This window comes from Pieris napi, chromosome 15 (assembly GCF_905475465.1).
Source record: "Pieris napi chromosome 15, ilPieNapi1.2, whole genome shotgun sequence".
Taxonomy (NCBI): domain Eukaryota; kingdom Metazoa; phylum Arthropoda; class Insecta; order Lepidoptera; family Pieridae; genus Pieris; species Pieris napi.
The window spans coordinates 780,133-799,342 of record NC_062248.1 but is presented as its reverse complement, the minus strand read 5'-3'; the positions used below and the strand labels follow the sequence as shown (position 1 = coordinate 799,342).

General features: G+C 31.4%; 2 protein-coding genes across 3 annotated transcripts in view; one reads left to right on the top strand and one right to left on the bottom strand.

Annotated features, from left to right (window-relative positions):
- Positions 1 to 394: 394 nt before the first annotated feature.
- On the bottom strand, positions 395 to 14,514 carry LOC125056490. 2 transcript variants are annotated; one of them, XM_047659612.1, is made up of 7 exons: positions 14,384 to 14,514; positions 5,489 to 5,620; positions 5,095 to 5,202; positions 4,199 to 4,357; positions 2,983 to 3,167; positions 1,888 to 2,074; positions 395 to 904 (listed from the first exon to the last, which is right to left on the bottom strand). In XM_047659612.1, the coding sequence occupies exons 1-7, from the start codon at positions 14,507 to 14,509 to the stop codon at positions 764 to 766; spliced, it is 1,038 nt and encodes a 345-aa protein (XP_047515568.1). In that variant the 5' UTR covers positions 14,510 to 14,514; the 3' UTR covers positions 395 to 763. The 2 variants fall into 2 exon arrangements, with proteins under 2 accessions (XP_047515568.1, XP_047515569.1); XM_047659613.1 differs by having other exon boundaries at positions 3,004 to 3,167.
- The window catches only part of LOC125056491, an 18,289-nt gene continuing 12,218 nt past the window's right edge, over positions 13,140 to 19,210 (top strand). Inside the window, exon 1 of the mRNA XM_047659615.1 lies at positions 13,140 to 13,278. The gene's annotated coding sequence lies outside the window, so the exon portion shown is untranslated. The remainder of the gene's footprint in view (positions 13,279 to 19,210) is intronic.

Genomic DNA, 19,210 nt, shown 5'->3' with positions numbered 1-19,210 from the left:
TCGGCATGTCGGTTTCCTCTCGATGTTTTCCTTCGCCGAGTGTTTAGTGATAAACACTCTATACGATAGTAATAGAAAGTCTATTGTCCATCCAAAGGAATCGAACCTACGACCTCAGAGATGTCACACTAGTTTAAATATTAAATATAATTAAAAGGAAGGAACGAAATAGAAAAATGCAATAGAATTAAAACTAACGGAGTCGATTAAAAGTAGAGATGTATAAAGTTTACTGTGCCTATTGAGTTTTATAGTGCATATGCGCACACGCAATTGAACTCTAGTCCGACCTGTGTATCACATACCTACAGCTTAGGGCTTAGGATTTTTCCTGAGAAAATCGAGACCCGTGCAATTGAACCGCACTTCACTATGCATGGGAAATAAAATATCATTTTTATTGCATATAAATTTATTCATATCAATACAGTGGCACGTGGTAACTAAGACAGGGTTCAAGAGTATAACAGAGATATAAAATACGCGTTATACTTTCGAACCAAGCCAAAACAAATATACTATAAAATATAGACTTTCTATGACCGACATTCTGAAATTGGCCCTAACTTAACCTACATCACTAAAATGGCAACATTGTCATATTTATCGAACACGAGTGTCAATAAATAGCTGGCAAGTTATTTACTTCCAGGTTTAAAAGTATGTTATGGTATAACCTACAAAATAAATCTATAACCGACGATATAACATATTTTTTCTGCTTCAAAATGAAGCCAGCTTTTACATTAAAATATTATTAAATCTAATAATGTTTAGCTTGGATAGACACTGAGTCTTGATCAATTGGGTATCCAGGGTTGATTGGGGCACCTCCTTGATCCTTCTTGGCTACGAGGATTGATGTTGGGTAGTTGAACGCGTAGAAGAAGCCACGTGGTGGGCCCTGTTACAATAATATTTATATTCCATGTTTATTTGTATATCGACGACTCATTGGTCTAGAGGTTAGTACCCCTGACTGCGAATCCATGGGTCCCGGGTTCGATCCCCGGCTGAGACGAATATTATACATATACACATTTAAATATGTATTTTTATATATCTATGTATGTATATCCGTTGCCTAGTACCCATAACACAAGCTTCACCAGCTTAGCATGGGACTCGGTCAATTGGTGTGAATTGTCTTTAAAAAAAAAAAAAAATTTTTACTAAGACTTCTATAGTACCAACATCTTATGGGATATTGAGTGTGTTTTAAAGCAAAGTTGTGGTTGAATATACAAATAATTGTGTTGCCGGTGAACGAACATGATAACCATTGTCAATATGTAAAGTTAAATCATATAACATTACTAGCTGACCCGGCAAACGTTGTTTTGCCATGTATATTATTTGTAGGAAACATTTTTTTACTTCAATAAAAATTACTATCTACAATAATAAAAAATAGGGGTTGATCGTAAAGGGATGACAATTAAGGGTTGTATGGATTCTTGTATTCTGTATAATAAAATGTAAAAACAAAAATAAAAGGCTACAAAATTTTAAAAAAATTGGGATGGGACCACCCTTAACATGGGGATGAAAAATAGATGTTGTCCGATTCTTAGACTTACTGAATAGGTCGAGCCGTTTCGGAGGAGTATGGGAACGAACATTGTTTAACAATTTTATATACATATTAGATTTAAGTAATATTTCTCGTCTATTATTCTATTTTTAACGTGAGATTCTCAACAATAAAGGTCATGTGTTACCCTGTATCGTGTGTACCATTATGTATTAAACATACACAATAACTCTTAACACACATGGCGAGGAAACCATATCAACAAAAATCTATAAATAATACTTAAATTTCAACAGAAATTACACGCATAAAATAGATAATAATCTCTGTTGAACTTTTTCAATAACACTTACGGTAGGTTCCGGTTCTTCGATCCTTTCAGGAAGAGCAGTAGGGTAGGCCTGACCAGGCTGGTATGAGCCCTGTGATCCATAGTATGCCTTGGCTTCACGGGCCTGGTTTACCTGGCTAGGTGCAGCATAAGCGCCTTGCTGCTCGGACGCGGCTGGTTGGTAGTCGATTTGGGGGTTGTATTCACCTCTGCAACGACATCATTGTTTTTAATTGTGTATTAATTTAAAATGAGATATTCTCTTTCTGTCAAATTGTATTTAAGTTATAATGAAAAGATACATAATAATACTATTGTTGACATGGCGTAATTGATCACATAGCGATTTAGTTGTAAAACGAACATTTAATTAAGTTTGTTTATTCTGAACTAGCGACTCGCACCGGCTTCCCGGTCCCGCAATTTTTAAATTTGTAATATCTTCGAAAATATTCATTTAAATCACATTTAGGGCCATATAGATATATATTCAATTAACAATGTATTTAAGATATTTAATTGGATATGGATTAATGATGTATTGGTTAAAATCGCTTCGAAAATTAGCCATTATTTAGGGTTCGCAATGTAGGTGGAAAAAATGAAATTATTTACGATGTCATCCATATATAATGGATATTATAATACAAATAAACATTCCTCTTCAATCCCTCTATCTATTAAAAAAAACGAATCAAAATCCGTTGCGTAGTTTTAAAGATTTAAGCATACATAGGGACAGAGAAAGCGACCTTGTTTTATACTATGTAGTGATAAAAGCTTGAACTCTCTATAAAAGATTCTGTGATTACTATGGAAGCTCGTGATAATAATGAAAGAATGTTTGATATTGGGCATGTAGTTACTGAATTTACTTTTTACAAACATATATAATATTAGTATAATAAACATACAAGAAAATAAACATACGAAATGTAACAATAATACTCAAAAATATGGGTTAAGTACACGAACTTCTAGTCTGAAGATAGTCACAAGCTCAAATAAGCAATAAAGCCCTTCAATATAAATATTAGTAATAACATTGAACAGTTATCACCACAAAAACCATCACCAGCCAGAGCCAAAGCGAAGCTCTAACTACAAACATATATACCGTAGCAGTCTGTGGACATACTGTGGGTCGGGTTGCACCTTCGCGGCAGCAGCAGCCTCTTCCCAAGCCTTCTCGTGGGCAAGACGAGCTTGACGCACATCTTCAGCTTCCTGCACAGGCTGCAAGACCACTTTGGGAATGTTGTCTTCTTGGTGAAAGCCTTGGCTGTCAGCCCAGTAGCGGACCTGGGTGAAATAATTTTAAAATCAATTAAAGATACTACTAGAATATTTTGTTCAGGACCGCACTGAATCTATTTTAAGATTTTGTATTAGAGTAGATGTAAGAGATTTGATCATTGTTATATAGATATATAAATAAGAGTTGATAGAAAAAAATGGAGTGAATTGATAGACCCTTACTAATGAAGACGTCCTTACAACTAATAATTTAATAGAATTAAGTTGCACATAGTATTGTCTTTTATTGACATAACTTTCACATATTGATAATATTTTTTTTTTACCGGAATGAAGTTATGTATTTACAATTTTATTATTTTTCATAATTTTAAATTTAACCGACGTTTCGCGTGCTTTACAGCTTGCGTGGTCACGGATCACGTCACGGTCATCTGTATTTGTTTCCCCGATAATACAACTTTTTCTACAGCTGTGATACTTTTTGACATTCAACACCTTTTGTCTTTAGTCACCGTGACCACTCATGCTGTAAAGCACACGAAACGTCGGTTAAATTTAAAATTATGGAAAATAATTGTAAATACATAACTTCAATCCGGTAAAAAAAAATTGTTTTATAATTAAGTTCTTTTGTATTATTTTTATTATCTTATATTAGTAAATTATTAATGTTTGTTGTTAAATTATCAATTGTTTTTTGTTATATATGTTTGTGTTAACGAAATAATGGTTTTTTATTTAATTATAAGAAATATACGGAAGAGATAAGTTTTGTTATGTTGACAGCTGTTACGCCATTTTTGTAATATAATGATGTAACATTACTTGAATCTGTACCAATTTAAGTTCATTAGAGCTTAATTTTTTACAATATTTCTTATTCTAGGTATGTGAGAAAACATTAATTTACTTTATACTCCTGTTGACAAATAAATAATTGATAGTGTCCCTAAATTAATAATTAAAACAAGTCCTCTTCGCCATTTTGATAATTGATTGGTAGGCACTGACTGGTTTTAAAAACATTGAATGAATAGGACACAGAAATGTATCTGCTCTGACAGACGTCGTACCTTGATCAATTCGTTGGTGTTCCCTGCGCGATATGTGTATGATCCTGAGACGTCACCGGATCTTACTTTGTTCTCTACTTTCGATGATTCAGGGGTCTCGTAGCCATATGCGTATGCGCCTAAACCGTCTTGGCCATGGAATTGAGATGCGTCGTATACCTGGTATTAACGTTTAATATCTTTAGATAAGATTATGTTAAATTATATATTTATAGTATTATCGTAATTAATTCTCATTAACGCAAGAAATTTAGTTGCCTCAAAAGCCTAAAAAATCTGGCTATAGAACTCTGTTTATACAAAAGAGTAACAGTTTTATTTCTATCATTTTTCTTATGAATCTGATCAAGATATGACCACTCAATAGTACTTTGAAAAGTTAGCTGAAAGTTCCCAACATGGTCGAGAGATGTCGCTTTTATCAAAACCTTTAATTTCAAACTTACGAAGTTATTAGAAAAACTTAAATAACAACTATAATTGGTTAATCAAAAACATGACTCAGGTTGGCCTTTGCCTTGATAGGAAATTAATAATGAAATATTCGTGATTTGAGCTCTGACTCATAATTAGTATATTAACTGCGAAATAATGTGTTAAGGAAACGCGAGTTCTACGACATAGTATTTATTAAGGCTTGGTAATTTTAACAGTATGAAGTCATCACTATATATATATCAATTAGGCTGTTATTAAATTTACGGTAGTATTTTTTGGTTATTGCAAATACAATTTAAATAAACGCGAATAAATATCTATGTTATAACGTCATAATTAGATGTTTTAAGTATTTTTCATCAATCATGACTACTACTTCTAGTTAACAGATCACTATTTGATTTGATTTCTACATATGTGGAATATATTGAATTAATATGACAAAGCGGAAGCATTACCTCTTCAACATAGTCATCAGGATTTTCAATTTCACGTCCGTTCTTCCAGTAATGCCCTAGTGTTGGTCCTGCCTCGGCTGAACGAAACCTTGCGTCGTTGTATTTGATCTGTAATAATTGACAAGTCATTCAAAAATCCATAGCTACATTAGGTATTTTAATAGGTCACTTGAACGATAGATCCAAGAAGAGATGGAGAGACCTGTTTTCCACACTGAGTCCGCCTGATTATTACTTTGCATTAAACAAAAACAAAAGAAGAAAAAAGAGGAGACATATTTATAATAATTAAATTGAACTATGATAGAAAATAAATACTAAGTCTTCATTTGTTTGATCTACTTGTGACACTTTGCACAAAAAAATACTATTATAGACAACTTAAACTAATTACCAAAGGTAGAACAGCGGTACGTCCAGCGAGCTTGGGCTCTGTGAAGGGTGGACTGTTGAGGTACTTCTGGGCCTCTTCAGGGGTCAAGTCCAGCTCCAAGATGTTTGTTGGCACTGCGCTGCTTAATGCCACCTGAAAAATGGCACAATCTATGTTATAAATGGTATTAAATGATTTGTGTATTTTAGTTATTTTAAAACTTGTGTCGGAAGTCAGTTCTAGAAGAGCTAAATTTTTTTACTTTTTTAAAGCCTAAAGTACTCTTAGTGTATATAGACAAAAACATACCCTGTTTTTCACATACTATTTTATATTACTATGTCTCATCTATATCCCACACTACCCTAGTGTCAAAATTTACCTGCGGTCTACGTCTCCGGTGTACCTATTCATAATAATATGCATATTTTGTATATTTGTAAAAGACGTCACGTTCACGACTTGGTATCCTAATAAAGCTATATGTAGGTTATATCTGTTAAGTACTTTATGATAGTAGAGCCAAACGGAATTAGAAACTTGAAACCTTAACGCTTAGATTTTGATTTAAGTACTAAATACCTCGAATTCCGGCCATACTAATACGTGTGGAAGATCTGTCTAAGTTTAACTTAATTGCATTGATATATAAAAAACCCAAGATGCACAGTCTCGAATAAAAGTAACGCTCGAAAGTGTCCCGAAACACTATTTCTGTCATTTTCTATAACAGTATGTCTATAACAGTATATGTTACAAGCATATATTATTGCAAAATCAACCTTACGCGAATTGCTTAAAGTTGTTATTACAACGCAGTGTATACGTACTTAAAGCAATAAAATTTTACGACCGACCGTGGTCGGTAGGACAAGGTATTGAGTGGAGTCGAACATTACTTTTTTATTTACAACTATTTAACATAATTTTAAATTTATCCGACTTTTCGGGTGCTTTACAGCGTGCGTGGTCACGGTGACTAAAGACAAAAGGTGTTGGATGTTAAATAGTTGGAAATTTATAATAATACATAACTTTAATCCGGTTAAAAAGTTTTTTCTTTAAATTAAAAAATAATTTGTTAGTAAATATATTTGTCAAAAACTACACACAAAAAAGTTCAAAAGTACATAAATTTATTTATAAAAAAAAACACAAATAAATAACATCGACTCCACTTATTAGACGCGAGACTATTTGAAATGAGTGCACAATTTAGAATGTTGCGCTCATTTTTTGAGGACGTTTTTTAGACGTTGATTGTGCATCTTGGGTTTTTTATATAACAATGCTTAATTGTAAATAAGTTAACATGACGTTTAGACATCTGAATAATAATTAATGAGTTATCATATGACGCGTCTGTTATGCTGTGTAAATTTGTATAATATAAATAAAAATGATGTAACGTAACCTTAGAGAATACAAACTGCTAAATAACTCTATATATGGACTCTATAATTAAGATATTTAAGTTATTTTGATAAGGAAGTTGAGATATTTTTTATATTTCTCCTATTTATCAAACCAGACAATATGTATTATGTACTGTACTAATTTGTTTTAGGTAACATTTGGGACAGTTTTTTAATATCAATATATTTGTATTTATTTTCAATTCACAAATACAGTTTCTCCATAATTCTTAACCTACATAGTAATAATAATAATTAAAATTATTATTATAATAGTGTGTATCGAGTTAAAAGATTATTTATTGTCTATACTAAATAACATTTCAATAATACAAGAACATAATCGTGGAGATCAAATCATATTTTTTACCACCTTATGGTTATAATATTTATTTAATCAGTGGTGTATTGACAGTAATTACGCTATTGATTGAGATTAATGTCTGATTTATTTTTTATTGCGACACCTGGACAATAAAAATTAATATTACTATAGTTAAATAATCAGTTAATAGAGGCATGATCTCATATTACATTATTATTGTTATTTATAGCTTGAACTAAAATGAAAACACCATTTTAATCCACAGTTTTTTTCCCAAAAAACTTATTTCTGTTTCGAGGATTTGAATTATATATTTCAGGTTTTTTTCTTATAAGTGTGAAAATAAATCGTCGGTTTTTAAAATATGTATCTACTTAAAACACAACGCCTTGTAAAATCTCTTCCTACGCAACCGGACCCCCAGTTATCGCAAAATCAAGGTGAATAACCTTTGTATTACAGAAATAAATTAGACAGGACTTCAGGATTTGAAACCTGTTCAATCCTAAAACACTTTATTTATATATTATGCAATTCTCTACTTTTAAATATAGGATTTTATACTTTAGGTAAGGGGAAATTAAGTAATGAAAAGAGTATTTAAAAATATCGGAAACCAGTAAATTAGGTACTAAAGGACACAATAACTACAACTATCATTGTTATTTACTTTAATAAGTTAAAAAATCTCCCACATAAACAGCATAAGAGATTTATATAAATGCTACTATGCTAGAAAGCGCTATACATATATTCCATTACCTAAAAAGTTGAAATTCTATATGTTGAAGTTTTTAAGAGGAGGCCTCTACTAAACGATTTTCAGTATACAGTAGTAATTACAATCATGAGACAATTCTAGAATAATGTCCATGGGAAGACCATAAAATAATACAGCGTTGGCCATGTACACAGCAAACAAATAAATTTTTAGCCCAAGAGCGTTTTAAATGTTAATTTAAAATTTACGACTATATAAAACGCAATAAATCATAATCTTCATTCAATTATATTATTTTTGTATCACCTTCTTGTAGTTTTGTAAAGCTAACCATGTGAGGAAGGGGCCTTATAAACAAAAATCGATGACGTGTGTCAGGGACAGAAGGCCGATCACCTTACCTATTAATAAACAAAAATTATCGCGAAACAGGTACAGAAATCTGAGGCCAAGACCTCTAGTTTCATAGCGCCACTGTTGTTTTTAATAAACTGCACCGAAAACATTTAACCTAATTGATATTTTTGCAATTTAAAGGCATAAAGTTAAAAATCTCCCAAATCTTTCAAAAGGTAGTTTCATATGGAGAAAAATTGGCAAGAAACTCCTTATTTACTCTTAAAAACGAACTCAATTTTGTAAAAAAAGATTGAGGAAACTATGTTTAAGTACAAGGTTTTATCCAAAAGCACTAAAATTTGAATCAAAATAAATTATGACTTTTTTATTAAATCTCATATATCAGATTCCCTCAGCGAAATTAATTTATTAACATAAGCGGGGCAATTCAAATGTCCGTGATAAATTTAAATTTTTATTGCTTTTCCAATATATTACAACTTTTCTCAAAAAAATAATTACACTAAAAGGTCCCATATGCTTCTTAGCATAACAAGTTCTATAAAATGCGAATAATTTAGTTAAGAAAAAATAAAATAAATCGTAGAATTTAGTGATTAGCTCTTAGACAAATATTGACATACAAACCTGAAGACGCGGGCGCATGAATACTGTTTGCATAGTTAATAACACATTCATGTTTTACCGGATTACGTTTTCGCATAATTTTGTATAGATTGTTACGTTAATCATTAATTTCTCGTGTATAATCTCATAGTGATTGGTTTGAAATAGATTTTCTAATCTACTCTTTACCACGCGTACAGTGAAGGGAAACGTCGCAAACAAGCTGGTTGATTTGAATGTTTTCAAATATATGTAGATTGTCTTGAAACTATATCAATAAAAACCATTCGTAGGTAGTGTAACGTACGTACACTACTATCGGTGTAACTCTATGTTTGTGCTTAATAATAATAGTTTCTCAACTGAAATTATATTACTTACGTCTTACACTGTTAGTGATGCACTATTACTAGTGTTGTATTGCACATAAACCGTAAATTTTTCTTAGTTAAAATTAACAATAATATATGTTTATTATGGTATAAGATATCAGTTATTCCACGTCATTAAATTTGAATCGGTAGACATCTCTACTCATCGGCAAAGAAGACAGAGGGTGTAGGCCGAGAGAAAAAGCCGGCGTAAAAACCTCTCGATTATATATGTATGAAGGATCACATAACTATAATTATCCCAAAATTGAATTTTCTTTTGAATTACCTTCATCTTTTATTACATACAAACTATACTTCTATTCTTTCTATTATGGAAGATCTAAAACATCATTATCGATAAAATCTGTCAAGTATAGAAGATTGGTGAAAGAACTAGCGTAATTATTGATGAAACCGAGGCAGAGAAGTGCCTGTGCCATTTAATGGGACTCCATACTAGTATACTGAGGCTCGTATCGCATTGCATCAAACCACTAAATAAGATAATCAATTGAATTATTCAATCTGTTAAAATTGCTATCCACTTCTTCATCCAACAAGTCTATGTCTGATTCATCCCTTAGTGAATTATTCATGGGATCTGTTTAAAACGCTTATACGTTGGTCACGAAACCTTGTCACCGATATTTCGATCGCGGATCTAATTTAATTCACACGACTATGTAAATAAGGTTGCTCGTTGCCCAAAAATACTTGTGTCATACGCAGTATTGCACATGTCAGATTAGGTTAAAATAATTAATGATGACCATGCGTTTGACGAGGTTTTATGACTCACGCATAAAATCCGTTAAAACTTATTTTAGTATTACGTCATTGTATAATAATATACAATAACATATTCATATCAAAGCATTTAAATTAAGTGTCTTCGACAAAATATATCAACAGTATAAAGACATTATGTCAAATATATCAAATAACACATGCTAACCTCTATCTACGTGATTAAAAGGACTTCTTCACTGCAGTACACGACAAAATCAAGCTAATTATTTTTTTAAAAACGAGCAGAGATAAACCCTAAAAGATTTTACTTTGTTTAGTGCTTTTCATATTAATACTTCGAATATTTATGGGTTTTAAAATGTCAGAGGGATTGTCCGTGACAGCCAGTGAAATTAGCTTACTAAATTTCAAAGCAATTACTGTCAGACCTAAATTTGATATTTTAATGCCTTGATAAACCATAATCTTTTGTTTATGAAGATGTTTGTATATTTAGATCATTCCTTCTTTTAAGTACTATTGCTCTGCAGGACTACGTAGAAAACGTCGAATGATAGTAGTTGATTTAATAAGTTGCAATAGATGTTTTTGGAACAACACAACATGCATCCTTATGCATATAAAAAAGCCTGTATAAGATTATTAGGTAGTATTATGGCTAAAAGAACGTCAGAGAAATGAAGGCAATTTGGAAGACGTTTGACAGTGTAAACAACGTATCAAAGAATCCATATTGGATTGCTAGAAAGACTGCATCAGATCCATCCGTGTTTATAAATAAATATTTTCTTTACATTTTTAGATTACAATTCGTGACCCGTTCACCATTGCGTCCTGAATGATGATGCATTTTTACTTATCCTCTTGTAGTTAATGAGTTATAATAAAGAAACCAGTGGCTCTACAACCTTTTTAGGTCTGGGCCTCAGATTTCTGTATCTGTTTCAAGATATCTCAATCTAATATATAAGTGTGCTAAAACACGCCGTCGACTTTTGGGGTCTAAGACAAGCCGGTTTCCTCGCGACCTTTTCCTTCACCGTTCGAGCGAATGTTAAATGTGCACATAGAAAGTAAGCCCATTGGTGGGATCCGGGGATCAAACCTACGACCTCAGAGACGAGAGTCGCACGCTGAACCCACGAGGCCAACACTGCTCGGCTAATTAGTTATATATTAGGAACAAAAACATGTTATATCTAGTTTAATTATTGGATTGTAAAAAAGCTTTAGGTCAAAAGATGTATGAAACCGGTCACGATGACCTTCGGGGAAAACTAACGAAAACGACCGTGTATCTTAAAATTTTATCAATTTTTAATCAAAAAACAATTGCCATTTATAGCTTTATTTTTTCTTAGGTAGCCAACAGCTTATGTAAAATTACGATACCTAATGTATAATAAGGACTAATAAATTGTTATGAATAGCCTCAATAAATATTGGTGTGTCTGTGCATACGTATATGTGTGTTTGAGAGTTGATTTTATATATTAGAAATCTTAAGTGCGTGGAATTAGCCGCGTTTTGTATTGAATTTAATTTCAAGCGAATTAATTCACACAATATGATACTATTTAAATTTGATTAAGTAACTTAGTCTTAGATCATATTTTTTTGCTATCTTTATATCGGTATTCGCCCATCGAAGTAATTATCTGTATATATCTGTATATCTGTATACTTGATTATAAGGTTCATAACAAAAGAATTGCCTCTAGAAACAGTTTGCGTGCGTCAATTATAAGAGACGAGCGATGAGAATATTTTGTGAACTGAGCTAAGAAACTAAATTAGTGAAGTCTATAATCAAGCGGTTCTACGAAGAAAGATTTTTGTATGTTTGTAACATATAAACTCATATACTGTGCTAAAATTGTGAGGTATATACATTTTCAAAATATTTGCACAACAAATCTCCAGCTGTTCGAAGCTGGGTCATCCCACTAGAAGATTATGAAATATATCTGTAGTCACGCTGACCGCACTAATGAAACGTCAGAAGCGATCCGTATTATTCACGTAATTTCTTTGAAAATTGATACAAGCCCGGATTCGGTCCTAAAAATGTTGTGGTCAAGGCCGCAAGTATTGTCGAATTACGAATTGCAGACTTGCTTACAAGACCTGCAGTACAGTACCTAGGTACTTCAAAAGAGTGGCGGAGAGTTTATTGCCAGTTCTTCGCTTCCGTTCTACGCCTTTGATTTGAGAACTGGCAGTAAAATTAGAAGTGGCTGTAAAATTAGAAGCATTTCGTATATATATTTTTTTTGACGTTTATAAGTGTACTTTGAATTACCTAAATGAATAAATGATTTTGACTTGACTTTGACTTATTTCTGGCACATAACTTACTAGGTTAAGCGTTCGGTCTAAAAGTTTTATATAGCCTTTATCGATAAATGGACTATCTAGACAAAAAATTTTAATCCGAAAAAGTTCCTAACATTCCCGTCGAATTATAATATCATTCCCAGAAATTACCAGCAAAACCTCACAAATAATTAAAGTATTATAAGGTTTTATTTCATATATTTGTGTAAGAGGTATATAAAAGTGAAACCGCTCCAGAGTTTGTGATCGTGATACGAGAATTAAATATGTTTGAGACACCAAATCGCAATCTAAAATGTAAATTTTCACGGTGTAGATTAAAAATCTTAAGATCTGGTCACAGATATTTGAAAAAATTCAATTGAATAAGTCTCACAAACTGCAAAGGATTGTTGCTGACATCTGATTCATGTTTGGGTTAAAATTAAGTTTTACTTATGGTAATGCTACGTGAGCTTGTTTAAGAACCCGTTAGCAAGTAAAAAATAATTCCTTAGACAATAAGAATTTCCTAGTAAAAAAAGGAGCTTTTGATAACGCTTGGAACGGACGAATTTAACTGTACGTTTAATTTATGAAGTACGAACAATGCCATTTATTCATTTATATTTAATAATTTAAATAAATTATTAATTTCAACACCAATATATATCAGTTTTGATTTCCAACGCCGATCATTAACGGAGATATTTTGGATTCCCAATTTATGCTATAATAATAGTAGTATAGTACTAAAAATATAGACCATGCCAGAGTCTTTTTCAAAGATAAACTATTTAATAATTCTATAGTTTGTCTATGCAAAAAATCACACTAAATTTCTGCCAAAAGATCTCATCAAATTCCTGTCAATAATATTTATTTAAACCTAAAATGTTTTGTGAAAACGTAAATTATTGTGTTTAGTTATCTTCAATTATTTTGTAAGTAAGTATTTTTCATACTTTTCAATTCATCTATTGTATTAATCGTTGAAATATGGGACTAAGTGTACCTCCGATTTAAAAATCCAAAAGTTCAAATCTAAAGTCTAGTTTTATTGTATTTTGTTATCAAATTATATTCTTTATCAGCGCAAATTACCATTGGATAAATAAGTAAAACATAATACTATCTTATTAATATTTAACTTGTAAGAATATAGCTCAATTTTAGGGCATATCCTAGTAACAGTTTGATATATAGAAGTTTTGGGTTGAGTACCTCTAATATTGCCTAAAAATATACAGTAGTTTTACCTTCTTTATTTTTAATATTATACTGGGTTTGTACTACGCAGAAATACAAACATACCAAAACTTTATATTTATATAGAAACTTGTGTGTTTAAAGGCCGATTTACATTATCTTATTTAGGAGAGTGCTTTAGTACAACTTAAAAGGCAAGTTCTTTAGCGTAGCGTTTACTAAAACAAGTAGCGTTTACATGTTTCAACTAAAGTACTATCCTAAAGCACTCTCCTAAACACTAAGATAATGTAAATCGGCCTTAACACATAATTTATATCTGCAATTTCTTGTATAATATCGAAATTAATTTTACTTTACAAAAAACCTTAATTAAATTCAAAGATTAATTATGTAGTCCAAACTAAGCAAACTTACGTATAAAGTCTCTCCTACAAAGGTCAATTTAAACAATATATTAAATAAAAATAAGATTTATTTCTCCATGATGTATATAATACCATCAAAATACCAACGCCGTACTATTTATGAACTTAATATCTTGTTTACACTAACAAGTACACATTTTACAATTGAACATTTATGACGTTCATAAGGTCATTGAAGACGACATAGGTAACTAACGTTATATATATGTGTTTTAATATATAAGGAGAGTCCCTTGTCTTAGTTTGAAGTATGGAACAAAAACATAATGATAATTTAAAAAACTACTGTTTTGAACTTTGAATTGTTTAAGGAAGTATATTATACTTTAATTAATGGCGTATATTTTGATTAATTTAACTTTTATATTGGTCAAATAATTATGAAACAAGAAACCTAAGAAACAACACTTACAGCGAAAGTTAAAAATGTTCCGAATTTCAGCATTTTGATATCTGTACGCACACACAAAACACTAGTCAAAACAGTAAGGTGTTCGCCTGCGCATCTTCTATATAACACAGCCTCCAATGACGTCATCCCCCGCCCCGCAGTGACCAAACGCGAAACTTGTTCATCTACACGACTCTTGACCTCTGTGACATTTACATCGACGAATTTCTATGTATGATTCAAGATGTATTCCATTGAACAATCAATGTATGTTACACATTTATGTCTACTATGGAGTAGTCAAGTTGTTTTCCTGTAAAGTCGGGAATGTTAAATGTTATATGTTGTATTTTTAATTCAATAACAAGTGAGCTTTCTGGACTTTTTACGCGTAAAAAGGTAGCCTGTATATTTGTATAAACCAAAACGACGCAAAATATAAAAAATATTTTGCGTCTTAATGTTCGGATGGTATTATTAATAAATAATATTGTTTCGTCATTTATTAAATTCGACGCTATTCTAGAAGCTAGTAATAACCTTGGTCAGATGTCGCAGACGAAAGTAGAGATATGGTCTCATACAATTAATAGATAATCAATATTTTATCTAAAGGTTTCAAGTTTTTAGCTTGTAATTATATTTGCGGTTTATCCGCATTTTATTATTTAAATATATCGCTAAATTAATTATTTAATATCAATCAATAGAATACTACTATATACTACATTTTTTCGTATTATTTAAAGATATATACAATTACTATGAGGAGAATGTAAAACAGCAATGGAACCACTGAACTGATTTTGAGTGGTATTAGTCTGTGTTTAATAATATTGAATAAAATTTATAATCAGAGAATTTATTACCAAATAAAACTATTTTTCTCGAGTTTCCTTTTGGCCTTTATACTGGTTTTGAGGGTTTTTCGTCGCGGAAGACACATTTCATAATATTTTATGTAAAGTATCCTTGTGCTTATTTTGCGACACGTCACCTTAGAATTATTTTTAAGAATACATTTTTACTGAATTGCTTCATAATCTGGATGTGTCAAACTCTATCAAGAGATTATAAATGAAAGCAACTGCAATTAATTGGATTTCGACAAGTAAAAAAAACATAGAAACAAATATATTTTTTTTAGTTTTTATCACAGAAAGCTGATGACACATTCTATCTGGCCAAGTTACCGATATCTTAAAAATAAAAATAAAAAAAAAAAATAAAAAAAAATATGTTTATTATGGAACATAAGATACATGTATCACTTATTCCACGTCATTAAATTTCAATTTGTAGGCATCCCTACTCATCGGCAAAGAAGACAGAGGGTGTAGGCCGAGAGAAAAAGCCGGCGTAAAAAACTCTCGGTACTCTTTTAAAATATCAAACCATCAAATAACACTTATTTTAAATCAAATATCGCAAATTAATTAGAGGCAGCCTGTTTAGCACTAGTCCCAGGCCCTTTTATCAACTAGATAATCGTTGACTTTATAGTAAGCCTTTTTACACAGCTTTTCTTTAATACATTTCTTAAATTTATTGAAAGGCAGAGATAAAAGAGCCTCTGGGATTTTATTAAAGAAGAGTATCCCTTTCCCCAAAAAAGAATTACTAACTTTGGATAGTCTAGTACGGGGAAATTGCAGCCTGCGTTTGTTCCGTGTATTAACATTGTGCGTATGTTCTATTCTAGTCAACTTATCACTATTTTTGTATACATACATAATATTTTCATAAATATATTGCGAGGGAAAGGTAAGTATATTAATTTCCTTGAATTTATCTCTAAGAAATTCCCTACATTTTAAATTATAGATTGCACGAATAGCCCTCTTCTGCAGGATGAAAATAGTTTCGACATCAGCAGCATGACCCCATAATAATAAGCCATAAGTCATTAAGCTATGAAAGTAACTAAAATAAACAAGTCTAGCTGTATCGACATCAGTTAGTGAGCGAATTTTTTTTAACCGCGTAGGCTGCAGAACTAAGTCTCTTCGCCAATCCGTTAATATGAGGGGACCACTGAAGTTTTGAATCCATGGTGATTCCGAGAAATACAGTTGTATCATCCAGATTCAATTCCTCATCGTTTATAATTGGTCTAGTATCCATAACCATCCATAATCTTAAGATACCTATCTATGTATCTGTATCTCATTTTAATGTTAACCAATTAAATAGTTTTTTATATAAGAAAATAACTACTTAAAACATTGTTTACCCTAACATTAGCTTATTATTATTTATATATATTATACGACAATATTTTATATTTAATTAAATCTCTTTAATTTTAATTTCTAATAATATTTTACCTGTCTTTGCCACATTTGTCTTTGATACTACGCACCTATTGATAATGAATTATGTTGAAAAATTATTAAAATTGAATCAGCATTAGAATTAAAAATATCATTCTGTTTATTTATATATCATTACTAGATGACCCGGCAAACGTTTTTGTTGCCATGTATATTATTTCTAGGAAACATTTTTTTAGTTCAATAAAATATCTATCTACAATAATAAAAAATAGGGGTTGATCGTAGAGGGTAGATAAAAATTAAGGGTTGTATGTATTTTTGTATGTTGTATCGTAAAAAAATATTTTGTCAAAAAAATAAAAATAAATAGTTTGGGGTGGACACCCCTTATCACTTAGGGATTTGAAAAATAGATAGTAGCCGATTCTCAGACTTACTGAACATGCATTAAAATTTTATAAGAATCGGTCGAGCCGTTTCGGAGGCATATGGGAACGAACATTATGACTCGAGAATTTATATAATATGTATTAGAAAATATTAGTGTAGATAAAATTAAAATAGTTCGTAGTCTTAATACGACATATACACCAATGACAATTTGATTTACCAATCACAGATTTTGAGAAACCATATCCTGTAGTGACAGTACTCTGATCAAACATAGGAATCGTGAGTAAGGACCTACAATGACTCGTCAGTTGATCCTATAATGAGTCAGACAAGAATTTACAAATTTACTTGTTTTAAGTGAAGTCAAAACCAACTAATAAAACGTAACAACTAGATCGGAATGTTCTGAGTTGGGTTTAGCCAAATATTACAAATTTGATTATGTAAACATCCGCTAATCATTGAAGGTCTAATGGGTAAATAGCATACGATCGATACGTAGCATAAATAATCAAAACTTCAAAAGCTATGGTATTTTTTGTACATATTCCCTTTTTTATATCCGAGGTTGCCATTTGTGCACCCTGTGATCCATGTTGGAGAGGTGGGGCTTGGCCACACCAGGATCTTTGCTGCTCAGAGACAGGGCAAACACTTAGAGTAGTTCCTACAGGGCCGCGTTAAGGACGAATTGGCCGACGTGAAAGGCCCTTGCTGTGCCAAGGTCCATTCCACATAATTCGTGGGTATGCACAACAGCGAGTCCCACATAACCCCACCAGATCAACCATGCCGCGGGAGGGTATGCGTAAAGCATTTCACCACGAAAAAAAAAAAGGGCCGCGTTAAGGAGGCCTCTGCGTCACTCTCGCATTCTACTATAGGTACTGTCGTAATTTTACGAAGTCACAGCAGAGGGCCTCGAATTTCGACACAGTTTATAAATATATATTTTTTTGTATATGTTATATAAATACTTAATGCCTATTAAACTACGTCCTGTAAATTTACTATAATTTATTTATTTATTTATTTATTTATTTATTTATTTTCTTAATGGTATTCCTACAGCTACTTACAAGTACTATTATATTCAAAAAATTACACTATACACAAGAGCCAAAAATGGAATACACATTTAAACATACACAAAACACAGTTACACCTATACAAATACAAAAAAAACAAAAAAAAAATTACAAAGAATATATGTATGTATGTAAATTCTAAATTCTACGATTCACAGTTCATTACAACACATTTATTATAAAGAAGGAATAACAAAGCCATTCTATCTAATAAAAGATACTAGATTTTTTATATCATTTCTTAAACATTTTTTAGATACATTAAATATTTCTATTTGTTGGTAATTCCTATTATAATCTGAAGGTATACGATGCATGACTGAGTTACGCAAATAGTTTGAATTAAACCGAGGAATTTTAAATAGTTGCGTTTGCCTTGTATTGTGTGAAGAAGGGGCGTGAAAAAGTAAAAGCGGCAATAAGTCAGGACAGTCAATTAAACCATTGCAAATAGCGTGTAAAAATATAAGGTCATATTGTTTACGTCGACATTCCAATGATTCAATACCAAAGTACTTGCAGGAATCTATATAGCTACTGTACTTTCGGAAATCCTTAAAACTTAAAAACTTAAGAAACTTTTTTTGAATGTTCTCTATTGCTTCAATGTATTTCTTGTAGGTTGGGGACCAAACAGTGCATGCATATTCCAGTGTACTCCTAACAAAAGCAAAGTACAGGCATTTTATACATTTTATATTCCTGAAAGATTTGCATACTCGTTTGACGAATCCAAGCTGTTTATATGCTTTTTCTGTTATATTATCTATATGTTCTGAGAAAGACATCTTATCATCTAGTAGTATCCCCAAGTCTCCAACCAAATTCACCTGTTTAATTGTTGTATCTCTTATCTTATAACAAAATTGTATTTTCTTATGTTTGCGAGTAAAAGTAATTTTACTACATTTTCCAATATTTAAAGATAGTTTATTTCTTTCGTAGTAAATTTCCAATCTACTAAGATCCTGTTGAAGTTGAACACAGTTCTCTATAGATTTAATTTTTAGAAATATTTTTTTGTCATCTGCAAACATAAGATATTCTGAATACTTGAAACAATTCTGTATATCATAAAGATAAGCATTAAA

Bases quoted from the DNA above. Each gene is read 5' to 3' on its own strand.
- LOC125056490 (XM_047659612.1), bottom strand. From the start codon at position 14,509: ATGACGTCATTGGAGGCTGTGTTATATAGAAGATGCGCAGGCGAACAC. The intron at 5,621-14,383 runs GTAAGTGTTGTT...GCCATTTTTCAG, and splicing joins GAACATTTTTAACTTTCGCT to GTGGCATTAAGCAGCGCAGT. The intron at 4,358-5,094 runs GTAATGCTTCCG...CGTTAATACCAG, and splicing joins CTGATGACTATGTTGAAGAG to GTATACGACGCATCTCAATT.